The sequence below is a fragment of the Nycticebus coucang genome, chromosome X (genome assembly GCF_027406575.1).
Source record: "Nycticebus coucang isolate mNycCou1 chromosome X, mNycCou1.pri, whole genome shotgun sequence".
NCBI lineage: Eukaryota > Metazoa > Chordata > Mammalia > Primates > Lorisidae > Nycticebus > Nycticebus coucang.
In genome coordinates, this window is record NC_069804.1 from 69,452,880 (window position 1) to 69,479,666 (window position 26,787).

At 39.2% G+C, this 26,787-nt stretch overlaps 2 protein-coding genes and 1 non-coding gene across 8 annotated transcripts in view; 1 reads left to right on the forward strand and 2 right to left on the reverse strand.

Moving 5' to 3' along the window:
* The window catches only part of ASB12 (ankyrin repeat and SOCS box containing 12), a 307,551-nt gene that overhangs the window by 8,765 nt on the left and 271,999 nt on the right, over positions 1 to 26,787 (reverse strand). The gene's annotated exons all lie outside the window — the stretch shown is intronic.
* On the reverse strand, positions 695 to 2,775 carry LOC128578194 (protein Shroom3-like). Its single transcript, XM_053580720.1, has one exon. It carries the CDS (start codon positions 2,047 to 2,049, stop codon positions 1,372 to 1,374), a length of 678 nt encoding a protein of 225 aa, XP_053436695.1. The 5' UTR covers positions 2,050 to 2,775; the 3' UTR covers positions 695 to 1,371.
* Positions 5,404 to 5,510, forward strand: LOC128578700 (U6 spliceosomal RNA). The gene has a single exon (XR_008377840.1). It is a non-coding gene; the product is annotated as a U6 spliceosomal RNA (small nuclear RNA).

Consider the following 26,787-nt stretch of genomic DNA (forward strand, 5'->3'; position numbering starts at 1 on the left):
AGGGCTGTCTGCTTGCTCTGCTTACAACATAACAAAGATATTTGTACCAGAATGTTTATTGCAGCCCAATTCATAATAGCTAAGTCATGGAAAAAGCCCAAGTGTCCATCGATCCACGAATGGATTAATAAATTGTGGTATATGTATACCATGGAATACTATGCAGCCTTAAAGAAAGATGGAGACTTTACCTCTTTCATGTTTACATGGATGGAGCTGGAACATATTCTTCTTAGTAAAGTATCCCAAGAATGGAAGAAAAAATACCCAATGTACACAGCCCTACTATGAAACTAATTTGGGACTCTCACATGAAAGCTATAACCCAGCTACAACTTAACAATAGGGGGAAGTGGGAAAGGGGGGGGTGGGTAGAGGGAGGGGGATCGGTGGGATCACACCTGTGGTGCATATTATAGGGGTATTTGCGAAACTTGGTAAATGTAGAATGTAAATGTTTTGGCACAGTAACTGAGATAACGCCGGAAAGGCTATGTTAACCACTGTGATAAAAATGTGTCAAATGGTTTATGAAGTGAGTGTATGATGCCCCATAATCATATCATTGTATACAGTTATGATTTAATAAAAAAATTAAAAAAAAAAAAAACAAAGATTAGAAACAGCAAAAAACATTAGTATCAATTTCAACTCAGTTTGTGCTAATGGCCTGTATATTTTCACTGTCTCAGGCTTCATGCAATTCTGATTATCAGTCAATGAATAAGTTATTTTGATGCCAAAGATGACAGAGAAGGGTATTTATTCTTGAAAAAAAGATTTTTTTTTTCTCTTTGGAAGTCTTCATTTAGGTTTTCGCAAAATACAAAGTTCAAAACATAATCATCTACATCCACCACAAAATGGAATCAAGTAAGTGGTTAGCACACAAACATAGTGATCTTTTTCATTTTTAAAAATATAAATAACAAATGTTCAAGGTTTTACAACTTTCTCCTGTGTGTGTGTGTCTTTATGGCTTTATGTTGCAGACCCTTCATTAACGGTGCCTGCCCGCCTGCAAGGCCACTGTGGATACATTCCTGAGGGTGACACACACTGATCCATGTTCCTCCACTTGTTAGAAACTAAATGATCAAACACCCTCCAATCAGTTCTCACAGTTTCATTAACTCTCTTCCTGCTACAGAGCACTAACAGAAAGGGGACTGTCCAGCAGCATTCAGCTCTCAGTCAATCATGGAGGGCCAGAAAGGAAAACCAGGCTTCCTCCAGAGAGGATTCCTCTCCTTTTACCCCAAAGAGCCCCCCAAACCTATATAGTTTAAATTGTGGTTCATACTGAAACATTTTTCAGATTCAATAGTGTTGAGAGAAACGGTGATTTTTGGTTGGGTACTTTTTAAGAGGTTAAAGTGGAGAGGTTAATGTTGGCAAAGTGCTGCTGAATGTACAGCCCCTGACAGGCGCGGCTTCGCTGGTGAGGTCTGGGGGCAGGGCGAGGGTCCCCGCCCTGGGTATGAAATCCGAGGGCAGGCTCTCCAGCAGACACTTGATCTGATCCTGGCCCAGCTTGATCTTGTCCAGCTTCCGCTGCTCGATGAGGACTGCCAACTTCATCTTCACGAAGTGCTGGTAATCCTGGAGCTGCTCTGTGGACAGGTAAGTGGCCAGGATGTCCAGCACCATGCTCTCCCTCTGGTCCAGCTTTTCCATGAGCTCCCGGGCGTCCTCGTGCTGCCCGGCCAGGATCTTCCGTTTCTCATTGAGGGAGCTCCTTTCTTCATTACCGGCATCTTCTCCAAGGCTGCTAAGGACGTTCTCAACCCAGGCCAGGCGCCCCGAGAGGGACAGCAGCAGGTTCACCATCTTGTCCAAGTCCCCTATGAACATTCTGTACTTGTCGAGCTCATTGGGCTTGCAGAGCTCACTGATCAAGGCCTCCACCTCTTCCCCCAGGGCGTTATTGAGCTTGATTGAGGAAGTGGAGCAGGCAGATGTCAACGAAAAGAAGGCAGAGCTCATCGAAAGCCTCACGCACAAACTCGAGACCCTCCAGGAGGCCAAGGAGAGCCTGCTCATGGACATCAAGCTCAAACAAGATTTTTAATAGAAAATTTTATTGAGATAATTATAGACTCACTTGCAGTTGTAAAATTAATAGAGATCCCACGTATACCATCCAGTTTCTTACAGTGGTAACATCTTGTAAGACTATAGTACAATATCTCATGTGTGATACTGACTTGACACAATCCACTTATTTATTTATCCTAGGTTGCTGGGTGTGGTGGCTCACGCCTGTAATCCTAGCACTCTGGGAGGGCAAGACAGGTGGATTCCTTGAGCTCAGGAGTTCAAGACTAGCCTGAGCAAGAGCAAGACCTGGTCTCTACTAAAAATAGAAGAATTAGCCTGGTGTCTGACAGGCACCTGTAGTCCCAGCTACTAAGGAGGCTGAGGCATGAGGATCTCTTGAGACCAAGAAACTGAGGTTGCTGTGAGTGGTGATGACACCACAGTACTCTACCCAGGGCAATAGAGTGAGACTCTACCTAAAAAAATGAAACAAAACAAACAAAAATATCACAATATTTTTCTTAGGCTTACTTGTATTAATTTGTGCAAGTGTGCATGTATTTCTGTATAATTTTGTCACATGTAGGTTATATATACCTGTAGTTCCCAACCTCCAGGCTGAAGACCAGTACCAATTTCATGGCCTGTTAGGAGCCAGGCCCCACAGCATCACTGCCCAAGTTTTACCCCCCTGTCTTGTTCCCCCTACCTCTCCGGATCCATTGAAATATTGTCTTCTATGAAACTGGCCTCTGGTGCCAAAAAAGTTTCCAGTTTGTGACCTGTTAGGAACCCGGCCACTCAGAAGGAGGTGAATGAGTGAGCAAAATTTCATCTGTGTTTACAGCAACTCCCCAGTCACTCCCCATCACTGGTATCAGTCAGTGGCCTGAGCTCTGCCTCCAGTCAGATTCCCCACTCCCTCACAGTCCATGAAAAAAATTTTCCATAAAACCAGTTCCTGTTGTCAAAAAGGTTGGGGACTGCTGGTATATAGCACCTATAGCACTGCTGGTATATAGCACCTAAGGCAATATACAGATTAGTTCTATCCCATTTAGGATAACTCATGCTGCCCTTTTTATGGTCACGTCCACTTCCTTTCTACTTCTCTGGCCTTGGTCCCAAATGCCTGGAAACTTCTAATTTATTCTTCGTTTCAAAATTATACAAATGAAATTATACAGTATATAGCCATTTTGAATTAGCTTTTTCACTCAGCATGCAATTGAAAGTCATCCAAGTTGTTATATCAAGTTTGTTTCTTTTTATTGTGGAGTGAGATTCATGGTGTGTGTGTAGCATAATTTGTTTAGCTAGTAACCCATTCATTGAAGGATATCTGGGTCATACCTAGTATAATGTCATTTATCAGGTTCCCAAAATTCTCATCTATTCATAGTTTAATGAGAGATTATATTAGGAAAGGATGTTGAATTTTTTTAAATGATGTTTTATGAATCAATTGATGTGATCATGTTATTTTTTTGTTCTTTACCAATAGAGTGGATTATGTTCATTGATTTTCAAATGTCAAACAAAATATGGTACATACAATGTTTGTGCATTGGGAATGTTGTTTGTGCACTGAATTGTACATTGTCATTATCCATTTCCAGAAGTTTTTAATCATCCCAATTGTAAAGAAACTTTATAACCATTAAACAATAATTCCCCATTTTCCAACCCCCCTTCCACTATCTAATCTACTTTCTGACTCTATGTATTTGCCTATTGTAGATGCTTCATGTAAGTGGAATCACACACTATTTATCCTTGTGTGCTTGGCTTACTTTACTTATTATAATGTTTTCAAAGTTCATTCATGCTGTAGCATGTATTAGAACTTCATTCAGTTTTAAGACTGAATAGTGTTCCATTGTAAGTACGTACCATATTTTGTTTATCCATTAATCCATTGATGGACATTCAGGTTGTTTTCATTTTTTGGTTATCATGAATAATGCTACTACGAATATTTCTGTACAAGTTTTGGTGTGAATATGTTTTAATTTCTCTGGTATATACAAGTATACCAAAGAGTGGGATTTCAGGGTCATATGGTCATATGGTAGCTCTATAATTTTTTGAGGAACTGCCATGCTGTTTTTCATTGCAGGTACACTATTTTTCAATTCCCATCAGCAATTGCTGGAAGTTCAAATTTCTATACATCGTAACTAACACTTGTTATTTTTCTTGTTTTTGATTATAGCCACCCCAATAAGTATGAAATGATATCTCATTATAGTTTTGATTTTGATTTTTGTAGTTACTAATGACGTTGAGCATCTTTTCATGTGCTTATTGGTCATTTATATATCTTCTTTAGAGATATGTCTATTTAAGTAATTTGCTCATTTTTTTTTTTAATTTGAGAAGATAGTTATATTTGTTAGCTAGATTACATTTGAAAACATAAAGGTAGGTGCACAAAGAGCTGTTGGACAAAGTCTCAGATATCAAAAATAGTATTATATTTCCCTGGCTGCTCTACTCGGAGGGCACTCATGCCCACTCCTAGGTGGATGTACTCTGGCATGCAACCATGTAGTGTATGACATTGTATTACTCTTGTGTTGCACATGGAGTACAGGCCTATATGCATCTGACATCAAAGCAGTAAACTATTAAACACTAAGAGCACTAGAGCCAAATGCCAAAACTCAATGTTGGTAACTACCAAATTATGCAATAGAATGGTCAGAAAAATAACTCTTTAAATACTGTGTAAAATATAGGCTCTTAGGCTGGGTGTGGTGGCTCATGCCTGTAATCCCAGCATTTGGGAGGCCAAGGTGGGTGGATTGCCTGAGGTCACAGGTTGGAGACCAGCCTGAGCCAGAGTGAGACCTTGTCTCTAAAAATAGCTGGGTAAAAAACAAATAAACAAACAAACAAACAAATAGCTGGGTGTTGTGGTGGGTGCCTGTAATCCCAGCTACTTGGGAGTCTGAGGCAAGACAATAACTTCAGCCCCAGAGTTTGAGGTTACTGTGAACTGTGATGCCACAGCACCCTATTGAGGGTGACAAAGTGAGACTCTGTCTCAAAAAAATAAAAATATCGGCTTGACGGCCATAGCACAGTGGTTACAACGCCAGCCACATACACCAAGGGTGGAGGGTTCAAACTCGGCCCAAGACAGCTAAAGGGCAAAGACAACTTCAACAAAAAATAGCAGGGTGTTGTGGCAGGTGCCTGTAGTCCCAGCTACTTGGGAGGCTGAGGCAAAAGAATTGCTTAAGCCCAAGAGTTTGAGGTTGCTGTAAACTGTGATGCCACTGCACTCTATCGAGGGTGACATAGTGAGACTCTGTCTCAAAAATAAATAAATAAATAAATAAATAAAATAAAAAATAGGTGCTCATTTCGGCAACACATATACTAAAATTGGAACGATACAGAGAAGATTAGCATAGCCCCTACACAAGGATGACACACAAATTCGTGAAGCGTTCCATTTGAAAAATAATAATGAAATAAAAAATAAAAAATTGAGATATAGTCTTTCTCACCTTCTCTAATTACATCTCCTAACAACATTTGCTTGCCATATTTTTTTTTGAGACAGAGGCTTTTCTATTTTGAAAAAAAAAACTTATTTTGAGAGAGATTGTATCTAATCTGGAGGTCACTTTAGGTAGTAATGACATCCAATGACATCCAAGACTTAACAATTTTAAGTCTTCCTACCTATGAATACAGAATATATTTCCATTTATTTGTATCTTTAATTTCTTTCAGCAATATTTTATAGTTTTGTTGTGTATATTATTCACCTCCTTGGTTAAATTTATTCCTTGGTATTTTATTCTTTTATATGTTGTTGTAACTGGAATTGCTTTCTTAAATTCTTTTTCTGATTGCTCATTGTTAACGTATAGAAGCACAACTAATATTTGTGTGTTGATCTTGTATTCTGCAATTTTGCTGAATTTATTAATTTTACCAGGTGTGTGTGTGTGGTCTTTGGTTGTCCTTACATATAAGACCATGTAATCTGTGAGCAGAAATAATATTACTTCTTTTCCAATTTGAATGCCTTTATTTCTTTTCCATATCTAATATCTCTGGCTACAACTTCCAGTACCATGTTGAAAAGCAGCAATGAAAGTGATTTTTTTTTGTCTTGTTCTTGGTCATAAGGAGAAAGTTCTCAGTATTCGTCATTGAGTATGGTGCTATTTTTTTGTTTTACATAAATATCTTTTATTATGTTCAGAAAGCTCTCCTTAGTTTTTATTATGAAATGGTGTTAGATTTTGTCAAATTGACTTTCTGTGTCAATTGAAATAATCACATTTTTTCTTCATTCTATTAATGTGATAGGTTACATTAGTTAATTTTCTCATGTTTAAACATACTTATATTCCTGGGATAAATCCCATTTAATCATAGTATGTAATTCTTTTAACATGCTGTTGGATTTAGTTTTCTAGGATTTTGTTGAAAACATTTCCATCTATGTTCATGAGGGGTCTTTGAAATTTTCTTTCCTTGTATGTCTTTATCTAGCTTTGTATCAGGACAATCCTTGCTTTGTAGAATGATGTCAAAGTGAGTATTCCCCCCTTCTATGTTTTGGAAGAGTTACAAAAAGATTCATGTTAATTATTCCATAAATGTTTAGTAGAAATCATTAGTAAAGCTGTCTGGTCCTGGAGTTTTCTTAGTTGTGTAGTTTTTTATGTCTGATTTAGTCTTTACATATGTGTCTAATGAGATAGTCTCTTTTTTCTTGGGTCAGTTTAGGTAATTTGTGTATTTTTAGAAATTTGTCCATTTCACTCTACATTACCTAATTTGTTTGCATACAATTGTTTATAGTAGTCATTTGTAATTCTTTTTATTTCTGTATAATTGGGTGTAACGTCACCACTTTTATTTCTGTTTTTCTTTTAATTTAATTTATTTGTTTATTTTAAAGACAGGATCTTACTCTGTCACCAAGGATGTAGTGCAGTGGTGCAATCAGAACTCATTGCAGCATAGAACTCCTGAGCTTCAAATGATCCTTCTGCTTCAGTCTCCTGAATAGCTGGGACTACTGGCACATACCACCATGTCTGGCTTATTTACTTTTTAATATTTTGTTGAGATGGTGTCTCACTGTGTTGCTCAAGCTGATCTTGAACTTCTGGCTTCAAGTAATCCTCCTGCTTTGGCCTCCCAAAGTGCATAGATTATAGACATGAACCACTGTACCTGACCTCCATTTTAAATTACTTGTGACTTTTCTGTTTTAGTTTTGTTGAACTTTCCAGTTTCTTTCATATATTTTTGTGTTTAATTTATACCTATGCATTTCCTTTTTTGATGTTAATGTAAATAGTATTGTTTCCAATTTCAAATTTCAGCTGTTCATTGTTAGTATACAGAAATCAGTTGACTTTTGTATATTAACCTTATACCCTGCAAAGTCACTATAATTGCTTATTATAGAATAGAAATATTCTATAATTATTATATTTATATTTATATTCTATAAATATTCTATAATATATTATAGAAACCAGGAGGTTTCCTCGTTTTATTCTTTGGAACTTTCTACACAGAAAATCATCTACATTCAAAGACAATTCTATATCTTCTTTCTTAGTTTGTATATCTGTTATTTCCTTTTCTTGTCTTATTACATTAGCTAGGACTTCCATTATAATGTTTAACAGATGGGATGAGGATAGACATTCTGCCCTTGCTTCTGATATTAGTAGCAAAACATCTACTTTTTCACCATGAAGGATTTTGTTAGCTGTATTTTTTGATGTTCTATTTCAAGTTCAGGAATTCTCTACTATTCCTAGTTTTATCATGAATGGATGTTGGATTTTGTCAAATACATTTTCTGTATCTATTAATATAATCCTAAGCTTCTTTCTTCTATAGCCTGTTGATGAAGTGGATTACATCACTTGATTTTTGAACGTTGAACAAGCCCTGCATACCAGGAATATAGCCCACTTGGTAGTGGTGTATGTGTAATTCTTTTTATTCATTATTGGATCCTATTTGCTAATATTTTATTTTCTTGTAATGTCTTTGCCTGGATTGGGTATTAGAGTAATTCTGGCCTCATAGAATGAGTTACAATGTAGCCTTTCTGCTTCAATTTTTTTTTTTTTTTTTGAGACAGAGTCTCAAGCTCTCACCCAGAGTAGAGTGCCCTAGTGTCACCACTCACAGCAACCTCCAACTCTTGGGCTTAAGTGATTCTCTTGCCTCAGCCTCCCAAGTAGCCAGGACTACAGGCGCCAGCCACAATGCCCAGCTATTTTTGGTTGTAATTGTCATTGTTGTTTGGCAGGCCTGGGCTGGATTCGAATCCGGCCAGCTCCAGTGTACGTGGCTGGCACACTAACTGCTGAGCTACAGGCGCTGAGCCAATTTTCTGAGATCATAGAAAATTGATGTAATTTCCTTCTTCTGTGTTTGTTAGATTGAGTCAGTGAACCCACCTTAGACTGGTGTTTTCTATTTTAAAATGTTATTAGTTATTAATTCAATTTGTTTAATAGATATAGGCCTACTCAGATAATCTATTCTTGTGTAAATTTTGAAAAATTGTGTCTTTCAAAGAAATGATCCTTTTCATTTAGGTTATCAAATTTGTAGACACAGAGTTTTTCCTTTGTTACTATTTTCTATTCATTGTGCTTGCTGTTTTTCTTCACTTTTTCTCTGATGTTAACTAAGCATTTTATATGATTCCACTTTACCCCTTTCTTAACATATCATATATTTCTTTTTTTTTCTATTTTAGTGGTGAATTGATGATGTAGAAATTCATAACTAATCTAAGTCCTCTTTCAAATAACATTATACCACTTCACAGGTAGTACAAGTACCTTGTATCAGAATAATCCCTATTCCTCCCTTCTCTCCATCATAACATTGCTATTATTCATTTCATTTATCTATAAGGTGTAATCATCAAATACATTTTTGCTATTATTATTTTGAACAAGATGTTATCTGTTAGATTTGTTAAGAATAAGAAAATTCAAAGATTTTATGATCATTTAAATTGTCTAATACTTTTCTTTCTTTTTTTTTTTTTGCCTGGGGCTGGGTTTGAACCCACCACCTCTGGCATATGGGGCCGGCACCCTACTCCTTTGAGCCACAGGTGCCACCCCTTGTTTAATGCTTTTCAATTTTTCATATAGACATATAGACCCTAGGTTTTGACCTTTATAAGTTTCCTTCCTCCTAAATAATTTTTAAAACTTTTTTTTGCAAGGTATGTATGCTGGTGACAAATTCCCAGTTTTTATTGATCTGAGCAGGTCTTTATTTTTTTCTTTCCTTTTTTATTGTGGTACAATATACATAACATAAGATTCATTATTTTCTTTTTTTTTTTTTTTTTTTTTTTTTTTTAATTTTTTTATTAAATCATAAGTGTATACAATGATATGATTATGGGGCATCATACACTCACTTCATAAACCATTTGACACATTTTTATCCCAGTGGTTAACATAGCCTTTCCGGCGTTATCTCAGTTACTGTGCCAAAACATTTATATTCTACATTTACCAAGTTTCGCAAATACCCCTGTAATATGCACCACAGGTGTGATCCCACCGATTCCCCTCCCTCTACCCACCCCCCCTTTCCCACTTCCCCCTATTGTTAAGTTGTAGTTGGGTTATAGCTTTCATGTGAGAGTCCCAAATTAGTTTCATAGTAGGGCTGTGTACATTGGATATTTTTTCTTCCATTCTTGGGATACTTTACTAAGAAGAATATGTTCCAGCTCCATCCATGTAAACATGAAAGAGGTAAAGTCTCCATCTTTCTTTAAGGCTGCATAGTATTCCATGGTATACATATACCACAATTTATTAATCCATTCGTGGATCGATGGGCACTTCGGCTTTTTCCATGACTTAGCAATTATGAATTGGGCTGCAATAAACATTCTGGTACAAATATCTTTGTTATGTTGTGATTTTTGGTCTTCTGGGTATATGCCCAGCAGAGGAATTACAGGATTGAATGGCAGATCTATTTTTAGATCTCTGAGTGTTCTCCATATATCCCTCCAAAAGGAATGTATTAATTTGCATTCCCACCAGCAGTGCAGAAGTGTTCCCTTTTCTCCGCATCCACGCCAACATCTCTGGTCTTGAGATTTTGTGATATAGGCTAGTCTCATTGGAGTTAGATGATATCTCAAAGTAGTTTTGATTTGCATTTCTCTGATGATTAAAGATGATGAGCATTTTTTCATATGTCTGAAGGCCGTGCGCCTGTCTTCTTCAGAGAAGTTTCTCTTCAAATCCCTTGCCCAGCCTGCGATGGGATCCCTTGTTTTTTTCTTGCTGATGCGTTTGAGTTCTCTGTGGATTCTGGTTATTAAACCTTTGTCAGAGTTATACCCTGCAAATATTTTCTCCCATTCTGAGGGCTGTCTGCTTGCTCTGCTTACTGTGTTCTTAGCTGTGCAGAAGCTTTTTAGTTTGATCAAGTCCCAGTAGTGTATTTTTGAAGCTGCTTCAATTGCCCGGGGGGTTCTCCTCATGAAATACTCACCCAGACCAATTTCTTCAAGGGTTTTCCCTGCATTCTCCTCTAGTATTTTTATAGTTTCATGTCTTAAGTTTAAATCTTTAATCCAATGAGAGTCTATCTTAGTTAATGGTGAAAGGTGTGGGTCTAATTTCAGTCTTCTGCAGGTTGCCAGCCAGTTCACCCAGCACCATTTGTTAAATAGGGAATCTTTTCCCCACTGAATGTTTTTAATTGGCTTGTCAAAAATCAAATAGCGGTAAGTAGCTGGATTCATCTCTTGGTTCTCTATTCTATTCCAGATATCTACTTCTCTGTTTTTGTGCCAATACCATGCTGTTTTGATCACTATCGATTTGTAGTAAAGTCTGAGGTCTGGTAGTGTGATTCCTCCTGTTTTGTTTTTATTTCTGAGTAATGTCTTGGCTATTCGAGGTTTTTTCTGATTCCATATAAAACGAAGTAATGTTTTTTCAAGATCTTTAAAATATGACAGTGGAGCTTTAATAGGGAGTGCGTTGAAAGTATATATTGCTTTGGGTAGTATGGACATTTTGATAATGTTGATTCTTCCTAGCCATGAGCATGGTATGTTTTTCCATTTGTTAACATTTTCAGCTATTTCTTTTCTTAGAGTTTCATAGTTCTCTTTATAGAGATCTTTCACGTCTTTTGTTAGGTAAATTCCCAAATATTTCATCTTCTTTGGCACTACTGTGAATGGGATAGAGTCCTTAACTGCTTTTTCAATTTGACTGTTGTTGGTGTATATAAAGGCTACCGATTTATGAATGTTGATTTTGTAACCTGAGACGCTGCTGTATTCCTTGATCACTTCTAGGAGTTTTGTAGTAGAGTCCCTAGTGTTTTCCAGATACACAATCATATCATCTGCGAAGAGCGAGAGTTTGATCTCTTCTGACCCTATATGGATACCCTTGATCGCCTTTTCTTCCCTAATTGCGGTGGCTAAAACTTCCATTACAATGTTGAAAAGCAATGGAGACAATGGGCAGCCTTGTCTGGTTCCTGATCTGAGTGGAAATGATTCCAATTTAACTCCATTCAATATGATATTGGCTGTGGGTTTGCTGTAGATAGCCTCTATCAGTTTAAGAATAGTCCCTTCTAGACCAATTTTCTTGAGTGTTCTGATCATGAAGGGATGCTGGATATTATCAAAAGCTTTTTCTGCATCAATTGAGAGAATCATATGGTCTTTGTTTTTTAATTTGTTTATGTGCTGAATTACATTTATAGATTTACGTATATTGAACCAGCCTTGAGACCCTGGTATAAAACCAACTTGGTCATGATGTATAATTTGTTTGATGTGTTGCTGGATTCTGTTTGTTAGGATCTTGTTGAATATTTTTGCATCTATATTCATTAGTGATATTGGTCTATAATTTTCTTTTCTTGTTGGGTCTTTTCCTGGTTTGGGGATCAGGGTGATATTTGCTTCATAGAACGTGTTGGGTAGTCTTCCTTCTTTTTCTACATTTTGGAACAGGTTGAGTAATATAGGTACTAATTCCTCTTTAAAGGTTTGGTAGAATTCTGACGTGAAACCATCTGGTCCCGGGCTTTTCTTTTTAGGGAGGTTTTGTATAGTTGATGCTATTTCTGAACTTGTTATGGGTCTGTTCAACATTTCCACTTGATTCTGGTTAAGTCTTGGAAGGTGGCGTGCTTCCAAGTATCGGTCTATTTCCTTCAGATTTTCATATTTCTGAGAATAAAGTTTCTTGTAATATTCATTAAGGATTTTTTGGATTTCTGATGAGTCTGTGGTTATTTTGTCTTTGTTGTTTCTGATTGATGATATTAGAGATTTTACTCTTTTTTTCCTGATTAGGTTGGCCAGAGGTTTATCTATTTTATTGACCTTTTCAAAAAACCAGCTTTTTGATTTATTGATCTGTTGTATTATTCTTTTGTTTTCAATTTCATTTAATTCTGCTCTAATTTTGGTTATTTCTTTTCTTCTACTGGGTTTGGGGTTGGAATGTTCTTCCTTTTCCAGTTGCGTGAGATGTCCCATTAAGTTGTTAACTTCCTCTCTTTCCGTTCTCTTGAGGAAGGCTTGCAGTGCTATAAATTTCCCTCTTAGAACTGCCTTTGCAGTGTCCCAGAGGTTCTGATAGCTTGTGTCTTCATTGTCATTTTGTTCCAAAAAATTGGTGATTTCTTTCTTAATCTCATCTCTGACCCAGCTATCATTCAGCATAAGGTTATTTAACTTCCATGTTTTTGTATGGGTATGCAGATTCCTGTTGTTACTCAATTCAAGTTTTATTCCATGATGGTCCGAGAAGATGCATGGAATAATTTCTATTCCTTTAAATTGACTGAGGTTAGACTTGTGACCTAAAATGTGATCAATTTTGGAGTAAGTTCCGTGGGCTGATGAGAAGTATGTGTATTCAGTTTTGTTGGGATGAAATGTTCTGTAGATGTCTGCTAAATCTAAATACTGGATGGTTAGGTTTAAATCTAAGATTTCTTTGCTCAGCTTCTTTCTGGAGGATCGATCCAACACTGCCAAGGGAGTGTTGAAATCTCCAACGATTATGGAGCTGGAGGAAATCAAGTTACTCATGTCTGTTAGAGTTTCTCTTATAAATTGAGGTGCATTCTGGTTGGGTGCATAGATATTAATAATTGAGATCTCGTCATATTGAGTATTACCCTTAACAAATATGAAGTGACCATTCTTGTCCTTCCTTACTTTTGATGGTTTAAAGCCTACTGTATCTGCAAATAAAATTGCAACACCTGCTTTTTTCTGATTACCATTTGCCTGAAATATGGATGACCATCCTTTCACCCTGAGTCTGTATTTGTCTTTTAAGTTGAGATGTGACTCTTGTATGCAACAAATATCTGGCTTAAGTTTTTGTATCCAGTCAGCTAACCTATGCCTCTTTAGAGGACAGTTTAAGCCATTCACATTGATGGAGAGTAAGGATAAGTCTGGTGGAATTTTGGGTATCGAGTTTTTCAAAGGTCCAGTGGACATTTTTAATCCTTTCGCCAGTGTGGAAGTTGGAGTTTGATCCGAAGTTTCTGAGTGAGTTTACTTTTGTGGTATAGGATTGGGTTGGTCATTGTGGAGGATAGGTCTGAGAACATCCTGAAGAGCTGGTTTACTTATGGCAAATTTTTTCAACATATGAATGTCATTGAAGTATTTAATTTCTCCATCATAGATGAAACTCAGTTTAGCTGGATACAAGATCCTGGGTTGAAAGTTTTTTTGCTTTAGGAGATTAAAAGTTGATGACCAGCCTCTTCTTGCTTGAAAAGTTTCAGCAGAGAGATCTGCAGTTATTCTAATATTCTTACCTTTGTACGTTATAGTTTTCTTTCGCCGGGCTGCTTTGAGAATCTTCTCTTTCATGTTAACTTTAGTGAAGCTAATTATGATATGTCTGGGAGATGGCTTTTTGGGGTTGAATCGTGCTGGGGTTCTGAAGCTGTCTGCTATCTGAATTTCAGATTCTCTAGGCATGTCTGGAAAATTTTCTTTCATAATTTCATGTAGAAGGGCCTCTGTGCCCTTGGCTGCCACATCATCAGCCTCCGAAATTCCTATAACCCTTATGTTATGTTTTTTCGAATTATCTGAGAGCTCTCTGAGTGAGTGATCCGTTTTTGCTCTCCATTTCTCTTCCTCTTTGAGAGATTGGGAGCGTTCGAAGACTTTATCTTCAATGTCAGAAATCCTTTCTTCTGCTTGCTCCATTCTGTTACTGAGGGATTCTACTGTATTTTTCATATCTTTGAGGGCTGTAAGTTCTTGTTTCAGTGTGTCTAAGTCTTTGGTGGTTTTGTCTTTAAATTCGTTAAATTCTTGAGACAACTTTTGAATTTCTCCTCGAATTCCTAATTCCATTTTATTAATCTTGTCTGCAAACCAAATTCTGAATTCGACTTCTGACATCTCAGCCAGTTGTTTATGAATGGGATCTTCAATCACATCTGCCGTATCTTTTCTTGGGGGGGTTGATCTATTCTGGTTATTCATGTTACCAGAGTTTTTCCGCTGATTCCGCCCCATGGTTTACTCCCTTTGGTTTTTCCCCTGGGGTTTTATCGAGGGCCCGTACAGTGTTGTGGCCTGAGAAACTGGGGCCCTGTCTGGTGTGGTGGAGCAAAGTGGTTCTGTCTTGTTTTCAGCTGGTTTCTGTTCGATCCTATTGCAACTTCTACTCTGGCTTGAAGTCTCAGCTGTGTGAAAAAATCAGCAATTAAGTCACCCCGCCTGCCCACCTCTGGCCCCAGTTGGAAAAGGAGAATCAAACCTTCCTACAATCGCACACCCAGGGCACCACCTGAAAAGTCCTCAGTCTATTAGCCCAGTTCAAAAGGTCCGAATCAACTGTCTCAATCGGCACTTGTCTCAGGTGGAAGGGTTCAAGAGGTCTCTGGGAACTGGATCACAGGGGCCTGGTGACTCCTCTGACACAGCTCACCCCAGTGCAGCGTGGAGTCAGGAGGAGCCACCCCGCAAACAGAGCAGTCTGGGAAGGTTGACGTCTCCTTCCCCACTTTGCCCCTCCGTCGGACCCAGTCACTGGTATCTCTGCAGATGGCTAACCCAGTTGCCTGCAGTGAACAGACACTCCAGGGGTTTGCACCTGCCTGAATCGCGAGGAAGTCTGCCAGGCCCCCGCAGACTGCCGCTATCTAGCAGGAGGAGATGGGGCCTGACATCTTTGAGTGTTTGATGCAGGTGATGGGAAGGAGGTGTTCACTCAGGCTTAGCCCCGTCCCTGATGGATGCTGCTAACAGAACAGAACAGAACAGACAACTTTGTGAGGTTCTGTCTCTGTTCCTGTCATCGCCTACAGGAGACGGGCTGTTTTGAGTTCAAACGTCTTTGCTGCTGGAGAATTGCCTCTGAACACCTCTCTGGGTCGGCCCCGCCCTGGAGGCTTCTGGGTTTGTGAGCCGTGACACCGGTGGCCTCCTCTGGTTGCCCAGGGAGACAGGGGGTGTGGCCTCAGAATATCCAGAAGTGAGCGTTCTGCCGTTAAAGAAAAAACGGCTGTTGATCTACCTCCAGGGAACTGCTGCTCTGGTGTGGGCACTCAGGCGACCCTTTTCTCCTCTGTCCCGCGCACCAGAGTCAGCACTGAGCGGCTGCAGTTTGTGCTGGGTCCACACCCCTTAAGAGATCCCCCAAGAATCAGAACTCTTGGGGGATGGGCCCCCAGACCTGGATTGGGAGTGGGGCGGGGGGAAGCTAGAGTTTCATTCAGTTTCACGCAATACTACGGTCCGGGGAGGGCTCCTGCACTGCACCGCAGGGAAGTGCCGCCAAGGCTTGATTTCCCCTCAGCGGAGTGCCCTCTCCTTGCTCACGTGTCCCAGAGTCAGCGCTGACCTGATGCAGCTCAGGCACTGTGCACTCCCCTCGAGAAATCACCCAAGGAGCCGAACTCCGGAGGGATAGGCCCTCAGACCCCGAGTGAGAGTAGGGGCTCTCAGCTCTCAGCGGGGAGGCCAGAGTCTTATTCAGTCTTGTGCCCGGGGAGGGCTCCTGCACTGCACCGCAGGGAAGTGCCGCCAAGGCTTGATTTCCCCTCAGCGGAGTGCCCTCTCCTCGCTCACGTATCCCAGAGTCAGCGCTGACCTGACGCAGCTCAGGCACTGTGCACTCCCCTCGAGAAATCACCCAAGGAGCCGAACTCCGGAGGGATAGGCCCTCAGACCCCGAGTGAGAGTAGGGGCTCTCAGCTCTCAGCGGGGAGGCCAGAGTCTTATTCAGTCTTGTGCCCGGGGAGGGCTCCTGCACTGCACCGCAGGGAAGTGCCGCCAAGGCTTGATTTCCCCTCAGCGGAGTGCCCTCTCCTCGCTCACGTATCCCAGAGTCAGCGCTGACCTGACGCAGCTCAGGCACTGTGCACTCCCCTCGAGAAATCACCCAAGGAGCCGAACTCCTGGGGGATTGGCCCTCAGACCCCGAGTGAGAGTAGGGGTTCTCAGCTCTCAGCGGGGAGGCCAGAGTCTTATTCAGTCTTGGGCCCCGTATGCCCGGGGAGAGTTGGTGCACTGCACCGCAGGGAAGTGCCGCGAGGCGTGACTCCCCCTCAGCCCGGTGCCCTCTCCTCACTCGCGGGCCTCAGAGTCAATGCTACCAGTCGCAACTCGGGGACTGTCCACTCCCCTTGAGAAATCACCCAAGGATCCGAAGTCCTGGGGGACAGGCCTCCAGACCTCAGTGGGCGGGAGGGGAGCGCCGGGGATTCAGGGTTGCCGGCAAAGGATTCCCAAAGTTTTATTCAGCCCTATGTCCGGCAGGAGAACGCCACGGCACCCCAGTAGGGGAGGTAGGTCCAGTTTTTAGAAGGTCTTTCCCGTGGAGTGTAGTGGGAGGGCCTTTAATTTCTGCCCGCTTGTTAAATTGTGGGGCTCCAGAGCCGGTCTCATGGGGGAGGGGGACTCCCGTCCGCTTGGTGGTGGATTTTGTACCTTTTGTTTGCGTCCTTGTGATCACAACTTGCCTCAGCGGTGTTGATGTGCGTTCTTCAGCCTTCTCTCTTGGTGAGGCTCAAGTCCACCAGGATACTTACTAAATTCCTGTCCCTTAACTCTCCTTCTGGACGGGAGCCTTTGTTGAAAGCTGGCTTCAGTCCGCCATCTTGTCTCCCTCAATGAGATTCATTATTTTCAAGTGTACAATTCAATGGTATTAAGTACATTCACATTGTGCAACCATCACTAACATTTATCTCAACTTCTTTTTTGTGTTACTGAAATACAATTCTCTACCCATCAGACACTAATTCCCATTTATTTTCCCTCAGACTCTACTTTGTCTCAATGAATTTGACAACTCTAGTTACTTCATGTAAATAGAATTATACGGTATCATCCTTTTATGAATAATTTATTTCACATAGCATAATTGTCTTCAAGGTTCATCCATGGTGTAACAGTTGTCAGAATTTCCTTCCTTGAGGATTTTACATCAATATTCATAAGGGACATTGGTCTGCATTTTTCTTGTCATATATTTGTCTGGGTTTGGTATTAAGGTAATGCAGCCTCATAAAATAAGATGAGAATGGTTCCCTTCTCTTCAAGTTTTCAGAATAGCATAGGAAGTATTGGTAAGTAAGTCTAATATTGGAAGTAAGTCTAATATTACTTTTTATGTGTATACCAAATTTTGTTTATCCATTCATCCCTTAATGGACAGTTGTATAGCTTCTACCTTTTAAAGCATGTGTTAACATTGTTGTAAAAGCATCTTTTTGAGTACCTGCCTTCAATTCTCATGGATATACCTAGAAGTGGAACGTTTCCAAATCCTCACTGATATTTGTTATTTTATATATATATATATGTGTGTGTGTGTATATATATATATATATTTTTTTTCTTTTTTTGGAGACAGAGTATATTGCCCTCGGTAGAGTGCCATAGCATCACATCTCACAGCAACCTCAAACCCTTGGGCTTAAGCAATTCTCTTGCCTCAGCCTCCTAAGTAGCTGGGACTATAGGTGCCTGCCACAATGCCCAACTATTTTTTGTTGCAATTGTCATTGTTGTTTAGCTGGCCCGGCATGGGTTTGAACTCGCTAGCTTCATTGTATGTGGATGGCACCAAGCTATATATATATACATATATATATATATACACATATATATATTCATAATTGCCATTCACATGGGTGTGAGATGTTGTCTCATTGTGTTTTTTAATTTTCTTTATTATTAGTGATGTTGAGCATCTTTTCATGTGATTATTGCACATTTGTATATGTGGCTTATTTAGAGACATGTCTATTCAAGTCCTTTGCTCAATTTTTTATCAATTATTTTTGTTGTTAAGTTGTAGATATTCTATGTTAAGAATACTTCATCAGGGGGCGGTGCCTGTGGATCAGTCGGTAAGGCACCGGCCCCATATACCGAGGGTGGTGGGTTCAAACCCGGCCCCAGCTGAACTACAACCAAAAAATAGCTGGGTGTTGTGGCGGGCGCCTGTAGACCCAGCTACTCGGGAGGCTGAGGCAAGAGAATCACTTAAGCCCAGGAGTTGGACGTTGCTATGAGCTGTGTGATGCCATGGCACTCTACCGAGGGCCATAAAGTGAGACTCTGTCGCTACAAAAAAAGAATACTTTATCAGAATATGTGATTTTCAAATATATTTTGTCACTATCTGAGTTGCCTTTTCACTTTGTTTATAGTGTTTTTGATTATATAGTTTTTAATTTTGATGACGTTTAATTGGCCTTTTTTTTTTTTTGCCCATACGTTGGTTATCGTATCCAAGAAATAATTGTCAAATGATTGTCATGAAACTTCTACCTATATTTTCCTTCAGAAATGTTATAGTTTTAGCTCTGTGTAGGTCCTTATTATATTTTGAGTTAATTTTTGTACATGGTGTAAGGAAAGGGCCCATGTTCAATTATATATGTGTATATTCAGTTTTTCCAGCACCATTTGTGGAAAAGACTGTTCTTACCCAAACTGAATGATACTAGCAACCTTATTGTAATCATTTGACTATGTTTGTGAAAATTTTTCTCAGGATACTACACTGTTTTGATTACTGTAGCCTTCCAGTAAGTTTTGAAATCAGGAAGTATGAGATCACTAGCTTTGTTCCCCCCACCAAGATGATTTTGGCTGTTAAGGGTCCTTTGAAATTTATATAAATTTTAGTATTAGTTTTTCTATTTCTCAAAAAAAAAATGACTGGGGTTTTGATAGGCATTGCATCGAGTATACGGATTGCCTTAAGTAGTATTCACATTTCAATAACATTGTTTTCCAATTTAAGAACATGGAATGTCTTTTCAATTGTGTCTTCTTTTTCATAGTTTTCAGTGTACAAATCTTTGACCTCTTTGGTTAAATTCATTCTTAGGTATTTTATTCTTTGACATGCTATCATAGTAGAATTGCTTTCTTAATTTTCTTTTGAAACTGTTTATTATTAGTGTAAAGAAATATAACTAATTTTTGTGTGTTTATTTTGTATCCTTCCTTTTTTTATTAAATCATAGCTGTGTACATTGATATGATCATGCGGCATCATACATTAGCATCATAAACCGTTTGACACATTTTTATCACACTGGCTGACATAGCCTTCTGGTCTTTTTTTAGTTATTGTGCTAAGACATTTACATTCTACATTTACTAAGATTCATATATATCCTTGTAAGAAGCACCACAGGTGTGATACCACCTGTCCCCCTCCCTCCACCCACCTCTCCCCAAACTCCCCTCGCTTTCCCCCTTCCCCCTATTCTTAGGTAGTAACTGGGTTATAGCTTTCATGTGAAAGCCAAAAACTAGTTTCATAGTAGGGGTGAGTACACTGGGTACTTTTTCTTCCATTCTTGAGATACTTTACTAAGAAGAATATTTTCCAGTTCCATCCATGTAAACATAAAAGAGGTAAAGTCTCCATCTTTCTTTAAGGCTGCATAATATTCCATGGTGTACATATACCACAATTTATTAATCCATTCGTGGATCGATGGGCACTTGGGCTTTTTCCATGACTTAGCAATTATGAATAGGGCTACAATAAACATTCTGGTGCAAATACCTTTGTTATGATGTGATTTTTGGTCTTCTGGGTATATGCCCAGTAGAGGAATTACAGGATTGAATAGCAGTTCTATTTTTAGAACTTGAAGTGTTCTCCATGTATCATTCCAAAATGAATGTAATAATTTGCATTCCCACCAGCCGTGCAAAAGTGTTCCCTTTTCTCCGCATCCATGCCAACATCTCTGGTCGTGGGATTTTGTGATATAGGCTAGTCTCATTGGAGTTAGATGATATCTCAAAGTAGTTTTAATTTGCATTTCCCTGATGATTAAAGATGATGAGCATTTTTTCATATGTCTGAAGGCCGCATGCCTGTCTTCTTCAGAGAAGTTTCTCTTCAAATCCCTTGCCCAGTCCGTGATAGGATCCCCAGAATCAAGTGGAAATGCTGAACAGGCCCATATCAAGTTCCGAAATAGCATCAACCATACAAAACCTCCCTAACAAGAAAAGCCCGGGACCAGATGGTTTCACATCAGAATTCAACCAAACTTTTAAAGAGGAATTAGTACCTATATTACTCAACCTGTTCCAAAAGGTAGAAAAAGAAGGAAGACTACCCAACACGTTCTATGAAGCAAACATCACCCTGATCCCCAAACCAGGAAAAGACCCAACAAGAAAAGAAAACTATAGACCAATATCACTAATGAATATAGATGCAAAAATATTCAACAAGATCCTAACAAACAGAATCAAGCAACACATCAAACAAATTATACATCATGACCAAATCGGTTTTATCCCAGGGTCTCAAGGCTGGTTCAATATACGTAAAATCTATAAATGTAATTCAGCACATAAACAAATTAAAAAACAAAGACCATGTGATCCTCTCAATCGATGCAGAAAAAGCCTTTGATAATATCCAGCATCCCTTCATAATCAGAACACCTAAGAAAATTGGTATAGAAGGGACATTTCTTAATCTGATAGATGCCATCTACAGCAAACCTACAGCCAACATCATATTGAATGGAGTTAAATTGGAATCATTTCCACTCAGATCAGGAACCACACAAGGCTGCCCATTGTCTCCATTGCTTTTTAACATTGTAATGGAAGTTCTAGCCACCGCAATTAGGGAAGAAAAGGCGATCACAGGTATCCATATAGGGTCAGAAGAGATCAAACTTTTGCTCTTTGCAGATGATATGATTGTGTATCTGGAAAACACTAGGTACTCTACTACAAAACTCTTAGAAGTGATCAAGGAATACAGCAGCGTCTCAGGTTATAAAATCAACATTCGTAAATTGGTAGCCTTTATATATACCAACAATAGTCAAGTTGAAAAAACAATTAAGGACTCTATCCCATTCACAGTAGTGCCAAAGAAGATGAAATATTTGGAAATTTATCTAACAAAGGACGTGAAAGATCTCTATAAAGAGAACTATGAAACTCTAAGAAAAGAAATAGCTGAAAATGTTAACAAATGGAAAAACATACCATGCTCATGGCTGGGAAGAATCAACTTTGTTAAAATGTCCATACTACCCAAAGCAATATATAATTTCAACGCAATCCCCATGAAAGCTCCACTGTCATACTTTAATGATCTTGAGAAAACAATACTTCGTTTTATATGGAATCAGAAAAAAACCTCGTATAGCCAACACATTACTCAGAAATAAAAACAAAGCTGGAGGAATCACGCTACCAGACTTCAGACTAAACTACAAATCGATAGTGATCAAAACAGCATGGTATTGGCACAAAAATAGAGAAGTAGATGTCTGGAACAGAATAGAGAACCAAGCGATGAATCCAGCTACTTACCGATATTTAATTTTTGACAAGCCAATTAAAAACATTCAGTGGGGAAAAGATTCCCTATTTAACAAATGGTGCTGTGTGAACTGGCTGGCAACCTGTAGAAGACTAAAACTGGACCCACACCTTTCACCATTAACTAAGATAGACTCTCACTGGATTAAAGATTTAAACCTAAGACATGGCACTATAAAAATAGTAGAGGAGAGTGCAGAGAAAACCCTTGAAGAAATTGGTCTCGGCAAGAATTTTATGAGGAGGACCCCCCGGGCAATTGAAGCAGCTTCAAAAATACACTACTAGGACTTGATCAAACTAAAAAGCTTTTGCACAGCCAAGAATACAGTAAGTAAAGCAAGCAAACAGCCCTCAGAATGGGAGAAGATATTTGCAGGTTATGTCTCTGACAAAGGTTTAATAACCAGAATCCACAGAGAACTCAAACGCATTAGCAAGAAAAGATTTTGTATCCTTCCTTTGATGAGTATGCAAAACTATTTTTGTGGAATTTTTATGGTGTTTGCAAAAGGGATAACTTTACTTCTTCTTTTAAAATTTGAGTATCTTTTATTTCTTTTTCTTGCCTAATTGCTCCAGCTAGGTCTTTTAGTACTATATTGAATAAAAATTGTGTAAGTGAACATCTTGGTCTTGTGTCTGACTTTATAAGCAACACTTTCTCCATATATGGCCCTTATTGTGTTGAGGTAGTTTCCCTCTATTCTTATTTTGCTGAGGCTTATTTTTTAACAAGAAATGATAATGACTTTTATCAAATTCTTTTTATGAATTGAAATGACCATGTGATTTTTTCCCCTTCATTCTGAATTGATGCATTGATTTATTTTAGTATGCTGAAACATTTTTGCATTTCAGGAATAAATCCCACATAGAGGACCGATAATCTTTTTAATATGCTGTTGAATTGTTTGCTATTATTTTCCTGAGGATTTGTACATCAGTATTTATAAGGGATATTGGTCTGCATTTTTCTTGTCATGTATTTTTCTGGATTTGGTATCAAGGTAATACTGGCCTCATTAAATAAGGTGAGAAGGGTTCCCTTCTCTTAGAAGTTTTCAGAATAGCATAGGAAGTAATGGTATTAATTCCTTTTCCTTTTGAGTTACAATTCACTAATGATGCCATCTGGTACCCAGTTTTTCATCCTTTTATTTTTATTTTTTTCAAAGACAGAGTCTCACTTTTCACCCTCGGTAGACTGCCATGATGTCACAGCTCACAGCAACCTCCAGCTCTTGGGCTTAGGTGATTCTCTTGCCTCAGCCTACTGAGTAGCTGGGACTACAGGTGCCTGCTACAATGCCTGGCTATTTTTTCTTGCAGTTTTTTGGCCGGGGCGGGTTCGAACCTGCCAACTCAGTATATGGGGCCAGCACCCTACTCACTGAGCCACAGGCGCCACTCCTGAGCTTTTCATCCTTGAGAGACTTTTCATTACTAATTCAATCTCCCCACTATTTATATGGTCCATTCAAATTTTTATTTCTTCATGATTCAGTCTTGATAAGTTGTTTGTTACGAGGAATTTGTTAATTTCATCTAAATTAGTCAAATTTTTGAAATACAGTTGTTTCTAATACTCTCATATAATTCTTTTTGGCTCTCAAAACTTAGTATCAATGTCAACTTTCATTTCTGATTTCTGTTAAGTCTTATCTCTCTATATAAATCTAGTTAAGGATATGTAAATTTTGTTGATCTTTTCTAGAAATCCTTTTGGTTTCATTGATTTCCTCTATTGTTTTTCTGTTTTATTTATTGCTGTTCTAACTATTTCTGATTTCATTCCATTATGATCAAAAACACACTTGGGGAAGAGAGAACAAGATGGCGGCCGAGTAACAGATTCTTTGCATCTGGGCACCGTGAGTCTGGGGAGATAGGACTCCAGGCATCTCTGGCTGATGAGATCTGCCTATAATCATCCCTGTGAGGATACAGGGAGTCAGTGAGAGACTTCTGGACCCCAAAAGGAGGACAAAAACAGTGGAAAACCAGCAAGTGGTCGTGTGTGTTTAATTGGTATAAATCCACCAGCAACTGTAAGTACAGTAGCAGCGAGACTGCAAACCGGAAAGGCCTTTCCTGTGAACTGCTTTGGTGTCTTTGGACTTGGCACTCAGTTGAACTGCCTTGGGGAGAGCTTGAGCAGGAGTGCGGAGTACTTTGGCCGTTGTCTAGGGCCCCAGCCTGAGTCAATGAGCCAGACGTAGCTAATAGTGTTTGGCTGCGGGCCACAGGGAGCCATTCGGAGAGAAATGCCCTGGCAAGCTCCTCCCTCAGGGTCGCAGAGCAAGAATCGGGTGGAAGCTGGTAACCTAGTGACTGAGAAGCCTAAGGGCAGGGACCGAACCACCTTATAGCCCTAACCCTCAGGGGCAGAGTGAGACAGGTTTTGGCACATCGGGTAAGTGGATAGACACTTCAGCAGTGATTCCAGCGACAAGCACTTTCCTGGGAAAGCTTCCGCTCAGCAAGTTTACAAGATTAAAGTGCCTTTTAAAGTGGCTGAAGAGAGATTTAGCGTGTCTACCAGTGGGGTGTAAGAAGTCAGCGGCCTCCAGTCATATCAGCACTGTGATTAACATCTCATACCCCAGAAGACCACAGGTTGCCCAGGCAATATTCAACAACATATATATATACTGCTTTGTTTTTGGTTGTGTTTTTTTTTTGTTTGTTTGTTTGTTTGGTTGTTTTTTTGTTTATTTTGACGTTGTTGATGTTGTTTTCTTTATTAATTTCAACCTTTTCCATACAGATTTATTTCCTTCTCAATTTTTCTAGTTTAATTACAATTTCCCATTGCTTCCATTTTCAATAACTAGAACTTCATTTTTGCTAGTGTTTCTACCCCTATTATTTGTTTTTTCACCCAATTTTATCCCATAAAATTTTCTGTTTGCTTGTTTTGGTTTGGTTTATAGCATTTCTGTCTTTCCTCTCTACTTGGTAGAGGTGGGGTACTGTGTCTGATCAGGTTAGCAAAGAGCTGCTAACGCCAAGGGAACCACCCAAGTGGGCACCCCCAGAAGGTGGGTTTTTTTTAAAGTTGTGTCAAAGTACCCTACTGTACACCTATATTGCTCTGTCTCCCTCTTTCTGTGCCTCACTTCTTTTTGTCAATATTCCTTTTACCCACCTCCTCTCCTTTCTCTATTTTGTTTTGCTCATTCCTCCTTTCTTTCATTCCTTCTTGCTCTTCAACCTTGTCATCCTTCTGGTACTGAACCAAAAGGACTCATCAAAACCTTAGTCCACAGGCACAAGAACTTAAAGAGCAAGAGGAAGTAAAAGGAAAATTAGGGCAAGGAAACAGATAAAAGAAATCACTCATGAGGAAGAATAAGCAGAAAACTCCAGGCAACATGAAGAACCAGTCCAGAACAACCCTGCAAGGGACCACGAGGTAGCTATTGCAGAGGATTCCACCTATAAAGAAATGTTAGGAATGACAGAAAGGGAATTTAGAATACACGTGATGAAAACAATGAAAGAAATGATGGAAACAATGAAGAGAACTGCTAATAAAGTGCAAAATAACCAAAAGGAAATCCAAAAACAGAATCAAATAAGAGATGAACGATATGAAGAATATAGAAAGGATATAGCAGCGCTGAAGGAACTGAAACAGTCAATCATGGAACATAAAGATGCAAAGGAAAGTATCAGCAACAGGTTAGACCATGCAGAAGAAAGAATTTCAGAGGTAGAAGACAAAATTCTTGAGATAACTCAGATAGTAAAAGAGGCAGAAAATAAGACAGAGAAAGCAGAACGCTCACTGTCAGAATTATGGGACTTTATGAAGCATTCCAACATACGAGTTATAGGAATTCCAGAAGGGGAAGAAGAATGCCCCAGAGGAATGGAAGCCATACTAGAGAATATTATAAAAGAAAATTTCCTAAATATCACCAAAGATTCTGACAAACTGCTTTCAGAGAGATATCGGACCCCAGGTCGCCTCAACTCTAACCGAGCTTCTCCAAGACACACTGTGATGAAACTGTCCAAAGTCAAAACAAAAGAAAAGATTCTGCAAGCTGCCAGGAGTAAACGCAAGTTGACCTACAGGGGCAAATCCATCAGAGTGACTGTACACTTCTCTAATGAAACTTTCCAAGCAAGAAGACAATGGTCATCTACCTTGCATCTACTTAAACAGAACAATTTCCAGCCCAGAATTCTGTACCCTGCTAAGCTAAGCTTTAAAATTGATGGAGAAATCAAATCATTTCTGAATATACAAACATTGAGGAAATTCGCCACAACAACACCAGCTCTACTGGAAATACTTCAACCTGTTCTACACACTGACCATCACAATGGATCAGCAGCAAAGTAAGAACTCAGAAATTAAAAGACAGAACCTAACCTCCACACTGATGCAAAAGATAAAACTAAGCAATGGACTCACATAAAATAAGACAAATAGAATACTACCACACTTATCAATTATCTCAATAAATGTTAATGGCTTGAATTCCCCACTGCAGAGACATAGATTGGCTGACTGGATTAAAAAACACAAGCCATCCATTTGCTGTCTGCAAGAAATACACCTGGCTTCAAAAGACAAATTAAAACTCCGAGTCAAGGGTTGGAAGACAAATTTTCAGGCAAATGGAATTCAGAAGAAAAGAGGAGTTGCAATCTTCTTTTCAGATACATGTGGATTTAAAGCAACTAAAGTCAAAAAAGACAAAGATGGTCACCTTATATTGGTCAAAAGAAAAATACAAGAAAAAGACGTTTCAATTCTAAATATTTATTCACCCAGTTTAAACGCTCCCAGATTCATGAAACAGACCTTACTCAGTCTGAGCAATATGATA

Bases quoted from the DNA above. Each gene is read 5' to 3' on its own strand.
- LOC128578194 (XM_053580720.1), bottom strand. From the start codon at position 2,049: ATGTCCATGAGCAGGCTCTCCTTGGCCTCCTGGAGGGTCTCGAGTTTG.